This window comes from Lutra lutra, chromosome 13, assembly GCF_902655055.1.
Source record: "Lutra lutra chromosome 13, mLutLut1.2, whole genome shotgun sequence".
Lineage (NCBI taxonomy): Eukaryota > Metazoa > Chordata > Mammalia > Carnivora > Mustelidae > Lutra > Lutra lutra.
Genome location: NC_062290.1, coordinates 87073703 through 87093381, shown reverse-complemented (window position 1 = coordinate 87093381; position 19679 = coordinate 87073703). Strand labels below are relative to the sequence as shown.

Sequence of the window (19679 nt, the reverse complement as noted above, 5' to 3'; positions counted from 1 at the left end):
AGAGGCCGCGGGTCTCGAGAGCCCTGGCTCGGCGCTGCACTCTCCCCTTCTCCGGAGATCCGGCGCTTGGTGTTACTACGTATGAGAACCCGCACGGCGCGGGGTAGCCGGCTGGAACCAAGACGGGCGAGGTGAGGCTGGGGCGCTCGCTGGCTGACACGCCCCACGGCGGCGTTCGTGGTCTTCTGTCCCCAGCCTCCCCAAAACCTGTAGTTTGGGTGGCCCAGGGGACATTTTTCTCTTAAAAGCTCCCCCCACCAAGTGACCTGGCCCTGCTCCCAAGCTTGCTAAGGTGACTACTTGGGTCTCCATCACTCTGGCCTCCCACCTCCTATCCCCTCGGGAGTGGCAGCTCTAGCACCAAGGCCCAGTGAGGATGGTGGGTGGCAGCTGGAGCGGTCCTGGCCTCCCTCCTCCTAGGTGGTGTCCCTGCAAAGCTCTGTCTCCTCACGATGCCTGTTTAGGGGTGCCTGTTGACTGACCCTCCAGTGATCACTGCAAGAGACTAGTCTGTGTCCTCCCGCACCTCTACGTCCTCCAAACCATTTCCTTGTTCCGTTGGTCTGGCCGCCTGAGTCCATCTCGGAAGGATGCCCCTGTCCCCTGCCCATGACCACTTGGGCGTCTGACGCCGCACTCACCCAGCAGCACCCCCAGAGTGGCGGGCCCGGGGCGCAGGGCGTGCTCCTCCATCTTGATGCCGTCCAGCATCTTGGCGCAGTCCGTCTGCCCGCGGGGGAAGCACCTCTCCAGCGACTCGGGACCTGTTGCTATATCCATGGGACGCGGGGCGCGCCTTGGGCCCCGCCGGCCAGGGTGCTCGCCCGCCCGCCCGCCTGCCCGCTCGCCGCCGCCGCGGCCCCGGAGCCGGGGAGGCGCGGCCCCCGCGGGGTTGGGGCTGCGGCAGGGGCCGCGGGCCGCCCCCGGCGAGCGTGGAGCGCCGACGCGCTGGCCCCGGGCCCCGGCGTCGTGAGGGCGGGCGGGCCGGGGCGCTGCAGTCCGCGCCGCGTTCTCCCGGGCACTCGCAGCCACGCGCGCCGGCTCCTCTGTCACCTGCTTGTCAGCCCCGGAGCCGGGCTGCGGCGGCAGCGGCAGACGGAGCCGCGGGGAGGAGGCGGCGGCGGCAGCGGCGGCGGAGGCGGCGGCGGGCGGGGGAGGGGGCGGGGGTGCAGGGGCGGCCCCGCGGGCTGGGGGGGCGCGGGCGGCGCAGCGGGGTCCCGGGCGGGGCGCAGCGGGCCGCAGGGCTCCAGGCGCGCTCCCCGCACTACTCCAGTGCCATGGTGCGCCCGAGGAGCCGCTGGGTTTAGAGCTGGGGCTGGCGGCGGAGGGATACTCCGGCCGGGAGCCGCCTCACCCCTCCTCAAACTTCCTGACATTTGAACTCATTGGTGCGCCTCGTATCCGTGCGCCGGGATGAGCCGGCGGCTCCACGTCAAATAGTGCCGTCGCCTCCCCCCCACCCCCCGCGGGAGGGTTCCCCGCGCCCCCGGCTTGCGCCCCGTTCCGCGCCCGGCCCGGAGCTCAGGCCCCGGCGCCCCGGCCAGAGAGAGCGCCGGCTGGCCTCTTGCAGAAGTTTGGGTCACCTTCGAAACAAATCCTTCTGCCCCACCCCTTTGAAAAATTGATTTGGGAGTTGGGGATTGAAGGCTTTCTTTTTTCTTGCTTGCTTTCTTTATTATTAATATTTTGTAAAGCTTCGGCGCTAGGAGGAGTGGCCCCATGCGAGGCCAGACTGAGCGGATGGCGGGGAGCGCAGCGGATCCACCAGGGGAAGGCGCCGGCCGAGAGCGGCCGCCCGGGGACCCCATCTGTTGGCCAAGGTAGGTCGCTCCGGGCTGAGTTGACGTCCCCTGGGCGGCGGCGCCCTCCCGGGGCCCTTCTGGTCCGCGGAGAGGCAGGCGGGAGGGGCTGTTGGCCCAGGACTGGCCAAACGGGGTCCTGGCCCTGGGAGAGGGGGTTGGGCTCCGGATTTGGGGTGAGGGGTCCGGAAAAGCAGCATGGTGAGATTGGGTCGAGGGGTGAGCGAAGATCCTGGAGGGGCCCTGGGATCAAGGATGGGGGACATTGGGCAGACGAGGAGGGTCAGGCCCAGCATAGGCACGGAGAGTTTAGAGGGCGATTCAGTCTGAGAACGGGACCCCGGCTAGAGGTGAGGGCAATGGATGAGAACCTGGCCTCTCAGGATTTGTAAATGCACGGGAAGGGGGTGGTGGCTCTGGGGTCGGTAACTGAAGGCCCAGGACGATGTGTGTTCGGTTGCTCGATGGAAGCGGGATTGGTGGCTGGGATAGGCTCCTTTTGGTAGCGGAGGGGCCCGGCTAGGGGTCTGTAGGCCGCACCTGGCAGGGACAGCGCCCCAGTCAGACTGGACAAGGTGGGCTTTGACGCTGGGGAGTGAAAGGTCGGCAAGACAGAGTCCCAGACTCTCGCGCCCTCTGGGCCTGGCACCCACCCGCCCTGGCACCCGCACCCGTGCTTGGTGCGCAGGCCGCTGTGTCCGGCTGCGGTACACCGCGCCTAGGCCGGCTGTGTCTTCGGGTCCCGGTTCTCCACAGAGGCGCGGCTCGCCCAGGAGCGGGGGATGGGGGGTGGTGGTGCGGGTCCGGGGCAGAAACTGGCTGACCCCTCGAGCCGCTGCGGGGCGGCCCGGCCCCTCCCGGACCCGAGCAGCGGCGCGGAGCGGGGCGGGGGCGGAGGGCATGGGAGGCGGGTCCCCTGACCCCGCTGGAGGCGAGAGGGCGGATCGGATTTGGAGCTTGCCGGAGGCTTGGTCAGAAGTGGCCCCCTGTGCCGCGGGGCCCCGCGGAGGGGCCTGGCTTTGTGGAAGATTAGAAGGCTCCCGCCCCATCCCAGTACCTGCTTGTGTGTCGGTGGGTATCTGTGTGTGCGTGTGCGCGTCGATGCTCCGGCTTCGGAGTCTGTTGCATGCCTGTGCACCCGTGTCTGTGCATACAGTATTTCTGTGTGCCTGAGACTTTCTGGGCTTGGAGTGTGTAAATCTGTGTACCTGGGTGTGTTTCCCGTGCCTATGTGCGTGTGCATCTGCAGGTCTTAACATGCCTCTGTATCTTCTGTGTGTTTGTAGGTCTTTGTGTGTGTCCTTGTGTCTCTGTCGTTGTATGTGGGTGCCAACGTCTTTGTGTGTCTCTCAACCTCTTGATTGTGTTTGGGATACTTTTCTGTTTATGTGTCTTCGTGTCATCTTTGTGTCTGAGTGTATCTTCGAGTTTCTGAATGATTCTGTGCGCTTGCTTGTCTCTCAGAGATTTTTTGGGGTTCTGTGTGTGCGCGCAAGTGCGCGCGCCTGGTTTTGTGACTCCGTGTATTTCTTCACGTCTTTGTGTGTCTGTATCCAGGACGGTGGATGAGAAGATATGTAGCTTCTCTCATATGCCCTTGGTCGCTCGTCCTTGCACAGCCTGGAAGGCCTTGAGTTCCTAAGTCTGCGCCTGGGCCTGGGCCTGGGCCTCCATCCCCCCGCATCTGGGGCGGGGGCGCCGCGGCTGCGGGACAAGCCCGGCAGGCAAAATTCGGGCGCGCACAGCCCGGCACCGTATGGGCAAACCGACCGGGCGCATTCTGCCCTCTGCTGGCAGCGTTGCGTCCCTGCACGTTGCCTGTGGGCTCGAGGGTCCTGATTCCAGGCCCGGACCCTCGCCTTCTTCGGAGCGCGCTTGGGAATCCTCTCCCGTCTCCGGCCCCGCACACTCACCTCAGACCCCACACTCCGGGTGCAGCGTTCCAGCCTCCTCCTCCCGTCTCCCCACCTTCCCTGTGACCGGCTTCTTCCTCTCGGCATTTCTCCCCTTCAACCAAAATGGGGGCCCCGGTGGCCTGGCCTCTGGGACTTCTGTGACCCTCAGGCTGGCGTCTAAGAGCTGAGTCGGGGCCGCAGACTGCCCAGGGTCGTGTTCCCAGGGCCACCCAAAAGCAAGGTCTCAGCGCAAGAGGATGTGCCAGCAGCCCGGCTCTGGTGTCCCGGTGTGGTCTGTGCTGGGGCACGCAGAATCTTGGTCCCTTTCCCCCCACCCTGACCAAGGCACAGCCCGCACCACCAGGGCCGACATTCGGAGGGCCACGGATGGTGCTCAGAGTCACCGGAGGCTGCCGGGTACATGCCCGACCCAGGCACCGGCTGCTCTTTCTGGTCTGGGAGCGGGGCAGCTCAGTCCACAAACCTGCGGTCCCTCTCCACATCTTCCCCGCTCCATGTCCGTTCGTCCCCCTCGCCACACCCCCACACTCCAGATCACCATATAAGTCCTTTTCCCTGCCCTTTGTCCCGGCTCCCGGGCCTTCTTTCCGCGGCTGAGTCCGCGGTCCCGGGTCCTTCGCACACAGACGCACAGAACACCCAGGTCTCTAGCACAGTCGTGGCTCCAGCCCTCCCCACCACTTCCCCTGCTGAAGAAGTGGCCAGCTGGACAGTAGAATGGGGGGCCTAAGTCCCCCGAGTCAGGTACCGTCCGTAGGCGCCTAGCGGCAACTTGCTGCGCGCAATGGAGCCCACCTGATCTGGCACCCACCGGCACCCCCAGCGGCCCTCGGTGGTCCTGGACTCACGACGCCCCCAGTGGCTCGTACCCGGGCGCTCCCGCCTATCTGGGATTCTCTGTGGCTTGGATTTCAGCCACAGAAACAGCTTCAGATTTTCTCCACCTAAGGAAAGACCCAGCTGGCTGTTTGGAATCGCTTGGAAGGAAGCAAGAACAGAGAGGGAAGCTCCGCGGCAGTCCCTGCTCTCCCAGTCCTGCAGCTGCCTCATCTCCGAGGAGCCCTTTCCTGCAACCCCCTTGCTCCACTCTTTAGGGACCCTGCACTCCCTGTGCCTGCCTGTGCTACTGTTCTTCCCAAAGGTAGCCCTGGGACCACCCCTCCCCACAGTGGAGTCCTGTCCATCCTCCCCTGGGCTGCGCTTCTGAGCAGAGCCGAACCCAGGTCCCCTCGCAGTTTACAACCCCAGCTGGAAGCAAGGATCCTGGGCAGGGATGGAGTACTGGGCAATGCGCAGCAGAGTGCGGCTGAGCGTGAAGGCGCAGAGGAGGGGCTACGTGGATGCCGGATTCCGCCCTGCGGGGAGAGTCCCAGCTGTCGGAGTGCTCAGACCCGTCCCACGCTGCCCTCACGCCATTGGCCCTCCTGATGCTCAGATTGGCGGGAAGCAGACTGGACCAGAGCCACCCCAAGACAAGGCCTGGGTTGGGGGCCACCATTCCCTGGTGGCAGCTGGGATCCAGAAATCCAGGAGCTCCGGAACTGGGGTAGGACAGCAACACCAGAGGTGGAGTGTCCTGGCTTTCCAAGGCAGTGGTGACCATGCTCTCTTCTGAGAACCCCAGCATGCTTGACCCCAGGACACATGGGGCAAACGCTTGGGCCCCTTCTCAGCTGGCAGGGAGAAGAATGCGTGTGATAAGTAACCCAGTCACCGGCCATCCCACAGCCCAGAGAAGTTTCTGTGGTCTTCCTGTGCCAGCGGAGAGCTTGCAGAACCCCAGAGCCAGTTGGACGTCCAAAAAGAGGAAGGACTGGAGAAAGGCCCAAGCTGGGGTGCCTCAGACTCTGGGCTGAGAGTGGGTTCTTACTTTCTTTCCCCTCTGGGGTTTTCTAGGATAGTGGGAGGGAGGTGGCAGAGGACAGGGTTTTCGGAGGAGTTTGTTGGTGAGACAGTGTATGTGGCTCTGAGGCAATGTGCTGGTGCATGTCTGTCTGTGATGTGGAGGGTGGTCCCAGCGAGGTCCTTCTGTCCTCCTGCAGCCCAGCCCTACCTCACCTAGCTGGGGGAGAGGGGGAGTGGGGAGCTCTGGCCACAGGCCCATGGCTTTTGGGGGCAAAGTTTGGCTCATGAGTCATGGAACTCCTCTCTGGTGGGTTAGGAGCTCAGGCTCAGATTTAAAGCCTTCTGTCAGTCCTCAAGACAGGAGAGGGACAGGGCCCTGGCCAGGTCTGGATCAGGATGTGGCTGTAGGACTCTGGAAAGTGCTGTCCTCTGCACCTCAGCTTCCTCATCTGGAAGGAGGGTATAGTAATAACATCTATTCCACAGGATGGCTGAGAGAATGAAATGTAAGTGCCTACTACCGTGTCTGGCGCAGAATAGGCCTCTGTAAATACTCAGTGAATAATTGGATACAAGCCATCCCTGGGACTTGGGGAGACCATAGCTGCCTCCTCCCCTCCCAACCAGGACCTGACCGGAGAAACAGAGACATGCTGAGCTTGGGCATTTATCTTCCTTTAGGGCAAGCAAAACTCAGATCCAGACAGCTGTGGGCTGGGTGCAGGAGAGTTCACGGACAGTGCCCAGATGTCCTGCCCAGAGAACTTCAGCCTTCTCCACTTGCCCTGGCTGTGGAGCCTGGGCCTGGAAGTAGCTTTGGAAGACAACAGAATTAGGGGCCTCAGCCTAGTGCATCAAAACTGACCGTGTGGGACTCTCGAGGTGCCATTTATATTTATTTTTTAAAAGGCACTTTCTTCAAGAATCTTTGCATTTCTTGCCAAATGGATGGGCTGTGTTGTTTCAGCAAGCCATCTAGAACTAGGGGCTTCCCCTACCAAGGACCTGAGCCAGAACAAAGAAAAAGCCAGGGACTGTATTTGGAGCCATAAAAGCCTCATTAGGACACTAAGAATAACTTGCAGGAAAACATTTTATATGAATTGGACACAAATTCGCAAAAGCAAGAAAGTTCATGTGTCTCCACCCTGAGGGTGCGTGGCTGGGGAAGGGGCTGAATGTGATGCTGAGGCCAGCGCCCATCCTACTTGATCCTTATCTTCAATCCACTTCAAAACGCTGGGGATCGGTGGAGTTGGAGGTTTGCCCCTTCCTGTAATAATTTGGTGTCTAGTAAAGTTTTTATGAGTGTCTGTGCAAACAAATGCATTTGATGTGCATTGGTTTTGGCGAGTGCCGCTTTATATAGGAGGCGTGTGCGTCTTCTGTTGGCTCTCAGAAAAGAAAAGAACAAGAGTGAAAATAAAAATAAAACTAAGATATCCGGACTAGGCAGAGGGACGAAGCAGGGGCAGTCCCGCTGCCAACTACCAGCCCTCTCCCGCCGGGGCTCCTGGGCTCCAGGGACGCTGCCAGAAGAGTTTGCTGCCACTCAGTGGGGAGCTCCTCAGGGTTGGGGGGGCAGGCTTTGTGACACCCAGATTCTAAAAAGGCTTTTTTTGGAAACAGAATTCTGCCTAAAGTAAGATGGATAAAAAAAATAAAGGTGTTTTGGGGGGTGTTGCTTTATCCTGGAAGTGGCAGATGATGCTGTTTTCTCTAGACTTGGAGCTCAGCAGAATCTAGCCAAACAGGCAGGTTGAAAGGACATGGGGCTTCCTGCTCTCTCTCCAGACGGGGCAGACAAGGGTGGGGCAGGATGGGTGTTCCTCCTGGCTGGCTGGGAAAGCAGGGGTGCTCCAGAAGGGTGAGGAGCCAGTTCGGGGTCTCAGGAGCCAAGAGCACCTGTGCCCATGTCTCAGCTGGGGTGCAGGATACCGCCTGCAGGTGCACTCGGTTTGGCCATCTTGACTGTCTCTCCTCCCAGACCTGCAGCCCTGATAGCTTTGTTCTAAAATTATTTTAGCATTTTTATTGAAATATAACATCCACCTAGAGAAGTGCACAAAGCATGCTGTTACAAAGGGGGCACATGCATGTCCCCAACACCCAGATCAAGAGAATATTTCCAGCTCTCCGAAATCTTTCCATATACTCCCTCCCGGGGCACTGCCCAACTCTCATCCAAGGAAGCCACCACCATCCTGGTTTCCATCACAGTACCTGAGTTTTGCTTTATTTCTGAAATGTGTGTAAGTGGAATCATATAGTAGACACTCCTTACCCTATCTTGATCATGATATTTTGGATGAAAATACAGATTTTTCTCCTGAAAAACCAGAGAGGTGATCCCCTCGGACCCTCATTCCAGTAGGGTGATGATGATCTAGAGCTGAATTGTGTCTTTCCCCCTCCCCCCAGTATATCCTCCTTCCTGCCACAGGACATCCACCCTCTTCTGTTTGCCATGGGGCGTTTCTGTTGGTAACTCTCCACATAAGCCTGTAGCTCCTTCCCCACCTTCAACACCTCCTCAAAAGGAATCATTGTACATACACTGGGCAAATACCTCCAGAATCTTCTCTCATCTGAGTCCCTCCATCCGCATCTAATTCTCACTGAGGTAGAAATCCAGAGACCTATTAACAGGTGAGGAAATCAGCACTACAGAGAGGTGAAGTCACTCGTCCGGGGTCACACAGCATTTAAGTGTCAGATTCTGGATTCAAACCTGAACTGGCTGGACTCCAAACCCCAGGCTCTTGTCACCTCCCCACACAGCTCCCCTGGGCATCCAGGCCCAGGCGTGAACAATCCCCTCCTGCCTCCTTCCAGCAGGGAGGAAGCTGGACTGTTTCCAAAGGAAACGCTGGGAAACACAAAACCCAAAACAGAAAACAGGGCAGGGATGGTTCCCAGGCCCCCGTAGCCTAACCTCGGGTGATGCAAGTCTCGTCTGGGATGGGCTGGTCTGGACTGGTCCGGCCTCCCCAGATGCATCCAGGGAGGGAGGCATCATGCCCTCCATTGGAATCTACCACATGCCGGGCACTTCCCATGTGTGGCTCCTGAACACTCCCAGTGCGCCCCACTTTATAGATGAGAAAACTGAGCTTCAGAGAGGTCAGATGTCTCTCCTTAAACCACAGGAGTATGAGGGGCCATGTGGGGTTTTGAATGCATTGTGACTTCAGTGTCTGCTCTGTGCCGCATTGGTCCCGTTCTGCTCCTTGGCTCAGGCTTCTTATCTGAACCACCGTCACTCCCCTGTTAGGATGGAGGGGTAACCAGGTGCTTCCTCTTAGGTGAGCAAAGATTCTGGAGTCTGGATGGCATGGTTTGGGGCTTAGTTTCAGGAGCCACCTGGTGGTTCCCATGGCCTCAGTTTCTTCAGCTGGAAAGTGGGGATGATATTACTACTTCACATTACTATCTGGAGGTTCAACAAGGTCCGTGGGCTTTTGAATCTGGAAGGATTGGTAGTAGCCTGTTAGAAAGGGCAAGAGGGTCATTGGTGTGCAAAGATCCTGAGGCAGGAAAGAACTCGATCCATTGGAAGCATATATGGCTGGGTCGGAACAAGGATGTGGCTGCAGGCATGGGCAGGAGCCTGACCACATGACATTGTTGGTCATGATGAGGAGTGTAAACTTGAACCTGAGGGCCGTGGGGAGCCATGGGAGGGTTAAAACAGCACGATGCCATGGCCAAGTTTAATTTCTTTTAGGAAGATCTCTCTGGCTGTGGTGAGGGGTGAGACCATAGGCAGGAGGCTGAGTGACCAGGCCCTTGGGTCTCAATATCCCTTTTGTATGGAATGAGGTTGGGCGGTCCGCAGAGCAGACCTTATCCTCTAATTTCCCATAGAGGTTGTGTTTCCAGATTCAGGGTTTCATGTTACACAGTTATTCTTTCTGGAATGTGTCCCCCGAGCAACCCCGCTGGACCCTCTACGGAAGGAGGGGCTCTCCTCGGTGCAACACGCACATTTGTGCAAAGAAGCAGAGCATCGCGTGCAGTCCCAGGGCTGATCCTGAGACAGTCCAGAAAGCAACAGACAGAACAGCGCTCAGGAATTGGGACAGGCTGTGAGCATCAGTAATGACACTAATATTAGTGACCATAGTAATTCACCTTTATCAGTGACTCACTCGGCCCTTTGTGAAGCCTGCAACATCTGTGATCTCATGAAATCCTAAAACAGGCCTGTGAGGTAGCTGGCATTGATGCCCATTATGCAGATGGGGAAGGCGTGGCTCAGAGGGGGGGAAATGCCTTGCTCAAGGTCATCGAGTGGCAGAACTGGGCCAGTAGCTACTGCCCTTACGCTTCCACCTGCGGGTGCTGGGCAGCCTCTGAAGGGTGGTGAGCTGGACCTGGTGTTGAGCTCTGTGGGATCTGGACAGCCCTGCAACTCTTCCCGGTGCACAGAGAAGCCAGAAAATTCCAATCCCCCATCCTGGCTTCCACCTCCCCTTCCGCGTACACAATCTGCCTGGCAGAGTTACTCTCCCTGGAAGAGCTTTTTCAAACCCAGGAAAAGCTTCCAAGTCTAGAATCCTCCCAGTGGCCCCTAAGGCCTCCTGGCCCGTGTCCACCTCCTTCCCCCTTACTCTCTGTGTCACTCACCAACCGCACTGTGCTTATTTTAGCTTCTCAAGCAGTGCACACTCTCTCCTGCCTGCAGGGTCTGAACGGGTTGTTCCCTTTGCCTGGAAGGTTCTCTCTGCTGCCTTTTCCTAGCTTCCTCCTATTCATCCTTCCTACCTAGGTGTAAACATGACCACCTCCCAGAAGCCTTCTTTCACCTCCTGGACCAGCTTAGGTTTCCCTTAACGTTTTCAGCAACACGTGTTTCTCCTTCACAGTGAGATGGAATTATCTGTCCCCCACCCCTACCCACCCTGCAGTCTCAGGGAGAAACCCAGGAGGGATCAGGAAGGAGTGGTGGGGAGGGCACCACTCAGTGGCAAAGCAATGGAAGGGGTTCTACCGGACCAGAGAGGACAAGTGCCCTTGAAATATAACATGGTCTGTATTGTGCTCCCTTGGTCGTTGGGCATCTGCCTCTCCCGTGTATCGCTGACGACTCGAGGCACGAAACAGATTCTCATGGTAGAAGATGAGTCTGATTATTTGTCCTGAATGATCATCTCATTACCTTTGCTCCCCTCACTGCCTTCCCTTCTACCCCGGAGCACTAAGGACAGGGTTGAAGATGTTTGGGTTTACAGCCCATGCTAGAGAAGACGCAAAGGAAGATTTGGGCCTGCTAGGTTCTAGAGGAGGGTGGAACAGTTTGGAGAAACTGAGGCAGCCAGGATTTGGGGCTCGGGAGGAGCAAAGAAGCCTGGAGGTGGGGATGAGAGAGGGTGAGGAAAGGAGAGGCTGGTCTCTGGGGATTCTTGATGGCAACAGTAACAGCAGTTCCCAGGGCCTTTGTGATGGTCTCACAGTGCAAGGGAAGACAAGTGAATGTGGCCAGGGGCCTGGTCCTGTTCATAAGCTCCCAGGGCCTGCTGGCACGGTCAGAATTCCTCCCTCAAGGCCCCCTTGTCTGCTACTGGTAAGGAGGGCCCTTCAGGCCAGCTTCCCATGGTGGAAGTGCATTGTGGGGCCAATTGGAAGGTGACAGCCCCAAGGGGACCCTGTGAAAGGAAAACTGTTTTCAGGGTATTGGGGTGCAGGAACAATTTAAAAAATCTGTTTCCTGGGGTATCCGGCCAGCTCAGCTGGGAGAGCATGTGACTCTTGACCTCAAGGTCATGAATTTGAGCCCCATGTTGGGTATAGAGATTATTAAAAATAAATAAACTTAAAAAAATTAAAAATCTGTTTCCAGCCATTTTTTTGAGTAGCTCCTTCCTTCTAATAAAAGAACACCGAAAGGCGTACACAAACACCAGCCTTTTAGACACTAAATGCTGTCTGATTTGGAAGGATCCCACGGGGGAGTAGGGCAGCCTTCTTTGTGGGAGTTGTGAGGCCCAGAGTGCTGGGTTCTAGGCTGTGGGGGAGCCTGGAACAGTCTAGGGGCTGGGGCTGTCCAAAGAGAGCCTGACTGGGAGAAACAGTGCTGTTGCCAGATGATTCCATATGTTCCCTGAACACGCGAGAAGGGATGGGAAGCACCCTTGGACTTCTCTAGTGAAAAGATGTCCTCCAAATGTTTTTGGTCAATTTGAGTACATAAACTCAAGATGCTGAAACTGTCACACGCCTACTTAAAATATTACATTTATGAGTTGGGTATTACCTGCAAAATTATAATCCCAATTTTTATTCTAATTTTGGATATTTAGAACAGTAACCCCACAGATGGGTTAAAAAGAAGTAATAAACAGGGGGCACCTGGGTGGCCATTTAAGCATCTGACTCTGGATTTCAGCTCAGGTCATGATTTAGGGTCATGAGACAGCTCCATACTGGGCATGAAGCTTGCTTAAGATTCTCTCTCTCTCTCTCCCTCTCCCTCTGCCTGCCCCCCTTAAAAAAGAGAGAGAGAGAGAGAGAGAGAGATAATAAATATAAATAAATGATCTTTCTTGCAATTTCTGGGACAGTTTAATTTCAAGGTCTTTATTTGTATTTTTTCCTTTTTATTATTTTTAATTGTGATACGATATACATGACATAATATTTACTATCTTAACCTTTTTAAAAAATTAATATATAATGTATTATTTGCTTCAGGGGTACAGGGCTGTGATTCATCAGTCTTACACAATTCACAGCACTCACCATAGCACGTACCCTCCCCAGTGTCCATCACCCCACCATCCCATCCCTCCCACCCTCCAGCAACCCTCAGTTTGTTTCCTGAGATTAAGAGTCACTCATGGTTTGCCTCACTCTCTGGTTTCATCTTCATTTTTCCCTCCCTTCCCCTATGATCTTGTGTCTTCTTTCTCAAATTCCTCGTATCAGTGAGATCATATGTTAATTGTCTTTCTCTGATTGACTTATTTCACTTAGGATAATACCCTTTAGTTCCATCCATGTTGTTGTAAATGGCAAGATTTCTTTCTTTCTTTCTTTCTTTCTTTCTTTCTTTCTTTCTTTCTTTTTTTGATGGCTGCTTAATATAAACCTTTCTTTTTAAGTAGGCTCCACATGCAGCACAGAGCCCAAGTGGGGCTTGAACTCAGGACCCTGAGATCAAGACCTGAGCTGAGATCAAGAGTCCAGCACTCAACCGGCTGAGACACCAGGCGCTCCCCCCACCCTTAACCAAAGTGTACAGTTCAGTGGCATCAAGCAGAGTCCCATTTTTTGAGCAGCCATCACCACCACCCATCTTGAGAGCTCTTTGCATCTTGCAAAGTTGAGACTCTGTTCCCATTAAACACTCACTCTCCATCCTCTCCTCCTCCCAGCCCCTGGCAACCACCATCCTACTTCTGTCTCTATTGGTATCTCATATAGGTGGAATTGTACATATGCATTCACTGGTGGCTGGCTTATTTCCCCTAACATCATGTCCTTAAGTTTCATCTGTGTCACAACATCTGTTGGAAATTCTGTATTTTTAAAGACTGAGTCGTATCCCATTGTACATCTGGATTGCGTTCTGTTTTTCCATTCCTCTGTGGGTGGACACTTGAGTTGCTCGCATCCCTTGGCTATGGTGAAGAAGGCTACCATGAGCACGAGCATGTGAACATTTCTTCAAATTCCTGCTTTCCATTCTTTTGAATATATACCCAGAAGTGGGATCACTGGATCGTATGGCAGTCCTAGCTCAATTTTCCGAGGACCCACCCTGGTGTGTTTCATAGTGTCTGCATCATTTCACATTCCTATTGGCAGGGCACAGGAGTTCTGATTTCTCCGTGTTCTCTTATTTTTTTTTTTTGCCAGTAGCGTCCTAATGAGCAGGAGGAGGTAACCCTTTGCAGTTTTGATTTGCATTTCCCTAATGAACGGTGACACTGTGCATCTTTGCACGTGCTCACTGGCCATTTGTGTATCTTCTTTGAAGAAATGTCTAGTCAAGTCTTTTGCCCATGCTTTGTTCTTTGTGTTGTTGAGTTGTAGGAATTCTTTATATATTCTGGATATTAACCTCTTATCAGGTATATGATTGGCAAATGTTTTCTCCCAAGCAGTTTGGTTGCCTTTTCACTCTGTTAATTGTGCCCTTTGATGAACAGAAGTTGTGTTTTTTTAAGATTTTATTTATTTGACAGAGAGAGACAGTGACAGAGGGAACATGAGTAGGGGGGAGCTGGAAAGGGAGAAGCAGGCTCCCTGATGTGAGGCTTGATGATTGCAGGATTCTGGGATCACGACCTGAGCCAAAGGCAGCAGACGCCCAATGACTGAGCCACCCAGGCGCCCCAGATGAACAGAAGTTTTTAATCTTCAAATCCAATTTGTCTATTTTTGCTTTTGCTTTTATTTTATTTTATTTTTGCCTGTGCTTTGCCTGCAGTTTTGAATCTGTGTCCTTTGTCTTGACTAACTCCCTTTTCAAGATGTCCCACGTCATGTCCCAAAGCGCTTGTCTCCACTTCTAAGTTGCTTGACATACAAGTTCATGTATAATGTTGTACTTGTCCCACACCACAAATACCTATTTGCCAAATGTTATGCCACGAGGTTATATGCTTACTCTTCTTGTCGGCAGAGATTCGTAACGAATGCAGCTTCCGTAACGCATTAGAAACTGGACTGTAAAAGGCTTGTTTGTAACGACATCCAGCCCTGTGTGTCCAAGGCCACACTCCCAGGAGAAATTCTAAAGCAAAATTACTTTATTTCCTTTAGCCATTTGTCAGGTTACTGTGATTAACATCCAAAATGAGCATGAATTGGGGTCATTTCAGGATAATGCATCTTTCCCAAGCAGCGTTGCATTGGTCAAAATGAAATAATTGAGAAAGTGCCCCATAATACAACATACTCTGTAAGGAAGTGAATATAAGGAACGATTTGCGGGGAAAGGTCCTACTTGATGTTCTGGCTATCTAATAATTAATATACAATAACAACAGGAAGAGCAGCAGCAATAACCACCGTGCACTGAGTACCACACCAGCTTGGCACCGAGCTCAGTGCCTCACACACATTCCCATGCTGAACCCCCACGATAGCGTTATGAGGCAGGTGCTCATACTGTTCTCAATCTACAGGTGGGGAAATGGACACACAGCCAGGCAAAGGCCCATGCTGGGGGAGCTGGGATTTGAACCTGTGTCTTTCAGAGCCCAGAATCTTAATCATTACATGACCCTGCTTGTATCCCCCTGACCTGGTTCATACCTGGCTGGGAACACATGACCCAGAGAGGATCCCGCCCCGAAAGGCTGGGTTTCTAGTGTTCCTACCTCGCTCATGCAAAGTTGATTGCAGTGCTGAAGCCCAAGCCCAGCTTGGTTCCCTCTTCCTTGGGACTGGTCCTTATTCCCAGGGTGCACGCTGATGTGGGGAGAAGGCATCGCCCACAGCCCCTCCTCACCTCTGTGTAGGCAGGTTAGAACCAACTCACCAACAGGCACTTAGAAGGAAGCAGGAGTGTTGCAAAGAAAGTAGCCCCTTGGTCCCCATTTTCACAGAGGTGACCACGCAAAAATATCAGCGACACAGATCCTGCCTCTGCCTCTGTTAAGAGGCACTTTTATTTTGTATTTTTAGTAAAGTTTTTTTTTTTCTGGAAAATTTCAAACATATATAAAAGTAAGGAGAATAATATGCCAATGCATTGCTTCACAAATCTCAGACTATAATATTCCTCTTTTTTTTTTTTTTAAGATTTTATTTATTTATTTGACAGACAGAGATCACAAGTAGGCAGAGAGGCAGGCAGAGAGAGAGGAGGAAGCTGACTTCCCACTGAACAGAGTCCGATGTGGGGCTCGATCCCAGGACCCTGGGATCATGACCTGAGCTGAAGGCAGAGGCTTTAACCCACTGAGCCATCCAGGCGCCCCTATAATATTTCAATCGTAACTATTTTGGTATATCTTTCCAAATGATAAGGATATCTTTAAAAAAAAAAGATTATAGCCATAATGCCATTATTACACCCAGAGAAATTATCATCTCACATTCCTAGTGAATGTTTACATTTCCCTAATTGTCTCATAAATGTTTTTACCCCTCATAAAAAAGACCATAGGTGTCTCTTAAGTCCCTTTCAATCTGTAGCCTCCCTCCCTCCTTCCCTCTCCCTGCCCCCCTGCCCCCAACCTTGCCATCTATTTGTTAAAGGTACCTGGCTGTTTGTCCTGTAGAATATCCCCCCAGTGTAGGTTGTGCTGCTTGTATCCCTGTGGAGTCCTTCAACGTATTCCTCTGTCCTCTGTGTTTCCTGTAATTAGATCCAAGAGCTTGATCAGATTCAGGTTCAAAAAAAATTTTTTTTTAAGATTTTGTTTATTTATTTGACAGAGATCACAAGTAGGCAGAGAGGCAGGCAAAGAAAGAGGAGGAAGCAGGCTTCCCGCTGAGCAGAGAGCCCGACTTGGGGCTTGATCACAGGACTCTGGGATCATGACCTGAGCTGAAGGCAGAGGCCTTAACCCACTGAGCCACCCAGGCGCCCCTCAGGTTCAAATTTTGACCATAATCCTTTACGGGAGGTGTTGTGTCCTTCTGTCAGGAGGTCCATAAATGACTGCGATCTCTCTCTTTATGATGTCACCAGGTGTTGATAGTCTTTGCCTAGATTCACTATTTCATTAGGGATGGCAAAACAATAACCTTCTAATTCTATCTTCCTTCTTCCTTTGTTAGCTGGAACGCTTATAAAAAGGAACTTCTTCTCACCAATCTTTAACTTGAGATACACGATACCCTGAATATCACTCTGTACTCCATCTTTGGAGGTACTGAGTTTTGAAGGTATCATGATGAATATACAGATTTAATGTTATTTGCTGTTTTTTTAATCCTCTGCAATTATTCTTGTTAACGCTCACATCAGCTCCTGTGGCCAGAGAGACCCTCTGTTGGGTAGTTGGCTCCTGAGGCCTTCGGACCCCAGAAGACTTTGATAACTTCCTTGCTTTTTGGAATAGCAAGATGCCCCAGACTCACCTTGTCTATTTTCTGCCTGGAATCAGCTATTTCTCTGAGAAACCCTGGTGTCTTTGAGTGGGGGGTGGTAGTTAGAGACCACACTTGAGGTTTAAGTGATGCTCATTGCTATTGGGTTGGTCACTGTTTCTGGGCATTTTTAGGGGCCAGAGCTAGGAAATACATTTTATTTTTTTTAAAGATAGAATGTTTTGTGAGTCATGATTGTCAAAATATGAAAGCAACCAAGATGCCCTTCAGTAGGCAAATAGACAAACTGTGATGCAACCATACAGCGGAATGGTATTTGGTGCTAAAAAGAAATGGACTCTCAAGCCATGAGAAGACATAGGGAAAACTTAAATTCATATTGCTAGGTCAAAGAAGCCAATCTGAAAAGGCCAAATGCTGTATGATTCTAGCTATAAGACATTCTGGAAAAGGCAAAACTGTGAAGACAGTAAAAAGATCAGTGGATGCCAGGGGGTGGGAAAGGGAAGAGATGAAGAGGCAGAGTACAGAGGATTTTTAGGGCATTGAAACGATTTTGTACCATGCTACAGCGGCGGACACATGTCCTTGATGCATTTGTGCAAACCCAAGGAGGTACAACGCAGAGTGAAGCCCGATGTAAACTATGGACTGAAGGGGGATATGGGAACTCTGTACTTCCTGTAAACCTAAAACTGCTAAAAAAATAAAGAATATTACTTAATTAAAAATATGTCATGTGGTCATATTGATACTTCTTTTAAAAAGATTTTATTTATTGGCAAGAGAGTGAGTGTATGGGGGAGCAGGGGGAAAGGGAGAAGCAGGCTCTCCGCAGAGCAGGGAGTCTGATGAGGGGGCTCAATCCCAGGACCCAGAGATCACAGGACCCAGGGATCATAACCTGAGCAGAAAGCAGATGCTTAACCAACTGAGCCACCCAGGCGCCCCTCATATTGATACTTCTAATTCAAATTCAAGACTACAATGTTTCTACTTAACCACATGCATTTTACAACTGTATATCCTTTCTCCCATGCTGGGTGTCCTTTTCTCCAGTTCCCAATGAAAGATATACTTGCTTGCTGAGTCCCACTTCCTCTTAACATTCCCTGAGAAGAACACCAATACCACCACCAATATAATTACGGATTTTTTTTTTCTTTTGCAGTTTGCTTATTTTTGCTTTGCCCTTAGGGACTATCTTATTAGGGATGGGCAGTCAAAATTACTGGACTTTAGTCATGCAGTAATTCCTCTGCATGTGCTTATCACAACTTACTATAAGTTAGCTTTTTGTTTGTTTGCTTTTGATATTTGCAATTCTTTTCGAAACAGTTGGCACTGTTTTATGATTCTGTGAAATATTCTCCTGGTTTCAAAGTTAGGTCTACAAAACATGGACTATTATGAGCAGCCTAGCTTCTATCTCTCCCTGTCTACCCTGTTTCCTTCCTCTACCTTTCCAGAACTTTTGCTTCTTCAACTTTTGGTTTTTCCTTCCATTTTAAAATTTAATACCTCTTCTTTTCTTAGATAAGTGGAAGTCTAGTCTGCACACTCTTCTCCAAATTTTTTAAATTTTTTTATTTAAAAAAATTTAATTTTATTTTTTATTTTTTTAAGATTTTACTTACTTATTTGACAGACCGAGATCACATCCAGGCAGAGAGGCAGGCTGAGAGAGAGGAGGAAGCAGGCTCCCTACTAAGCAGAGAGTCTGATGTGGGGCTTGATCCCAGGACTCTGGGATCATGACCTTAGCCGAAGGCAGAGGCTTTAACCCACTGAGCCACCTAGGCAACCCTCTTCTCCAAATTTTAAATCAAAATTCTTTCTAGGCAAGCTCCAAATAGTTGCAGAGGAATTGCCTGACTCCAGACTTGGTACACCATCATAATCTACCCAATCTGAAATAAATTATTTCTTTTCTTTGTTGAGGGCCTAGTACTACTTCTTGGCATTGTGTGGAAGACTTTTCACATGCTAACTGAGCCTTCAGACAACCCTATGAGGTAGGTATTATCACCCCATTTTGTAGAAGCAGAAACAGGAACTCAGGTGAACTAGGATTTGAACTCATGTCTTCCGGATTCCACCCATTCATTAGCAAGTACTTCTGGAGCACCTAACTCTATTTCAGACCCCACCTTGAGACTGGGATGCAGAGATGAACCACAATTATGGCATGGGACTGTCTGTCTTTCCATCTGTAGGTCCACCTGCTGCACTGGGAGCTCTTCAAGGGAATCTGTCTGATCAACTCTGAGCATGAGCCCACACAGCAAAACCAGTGGGTATTTGTTGAATGAACAAATAAATGAAGAAAGAAAGTTAAAAGAAAAGCAAAGCTTGAGGTTGTTATGGTAGTCTAATGTCTCTTACACTTGGAAAACTTTGTATAAAAATGCAATAATTTCTAAATTATGGATATAATCTACTTCATTATAGAAAATTTGGAACATATAGAAAAGCACAAATGAGAAAATAAAATTAATCCTTAGGACTAGCACCCAGAGTTAACCTTTTTGTTTATTCCTTTGGTCTTTTTAAAAATGTTTGGATTATCTTTTTTTAAGAAACAACATTTGGATCATGCTATATGTATATATGTGTTGTGTATATATATGCATATATATTTATATATAAAACTGTAGTTTGCTTTAAAAAATCACTAACAATGTATCATGAACATTCTCCTAATTGAACATCTTTTTTAAAAAATTTATTTATTTGACAGAGAGAGACAGCAGGAGAGGGAACACAAGCAGGGGGAGAGAGAGAGGGAGAAGCAGGCTTCCTGGCCAAGCAGGGAGCCCGATGTGGGGCTTGATCCCAGGACCCCGAGATCATGACCTGAGCCAAAGGCAGATGCTTAATGACTGAGCCACAGAGGAACCCCTTGAACATCCTTTTATTTTATTATTTTTTAAAGATTTTATTTATTTATTTGACAGAGGGAGAGATCACAAGTAGGCAGAGCAGCAGGCAGAGAGAGAGGGAGAAGCAGGCTCCCTGCTGAGCAGAGAGACCAATGCAGGCCTGGATCCCAGGACCCTGAGATCATGACCTGAGCCAAAGGTAGGGGCTTAACCCACTGAGCCACCCA

The 19679-nt window shown here is 51.5% G+C and overlaps 1 protein-coding gene and 1 long non-coding RNA gene across 3 annotated transcripts in view; one reads left to right on the top strand and one right to left on the bottom strand.

Annotated features, from left to right (window-relative positions):
• LMX1B (LIM homeobox transcription factor 1 beta) overlaps nucleotides 1–1308 on the bottom strand; it is an 80337-nt gene extending 79029 nt beyond the window's left edge. For both annotated transcript variants that reach the window (XM_047701036.1, XM_047701037.1), the window contains exon 1: nucleotides 642–1308. In XM_047701036.1, coding sequence (XP_047556992.1) covers nucleotides 642–780 — 139 coding nt within the window. In that variant the 5' untranslated portion in view covers nucleotides 781–1308. The remainder of the gene's footprint in view (nucleotides 1–641) is intronic.
• LOC125083983 (uncharacterized) lies at nucleotides 45–19081 on the top strand. The gene is made up of 4 exons (XR_007122424.1): nucleotides 45–131; nucleotides 1695–1820; nucleotides 18512–18585; nucleotides 18787–19081. It is a non-coding gene; the product is annotated as an uncharacterized LOC125083983 (long non-coding RNA).
• Nucleotides 19082–19679: the final 598 nt, after the last annotated feature.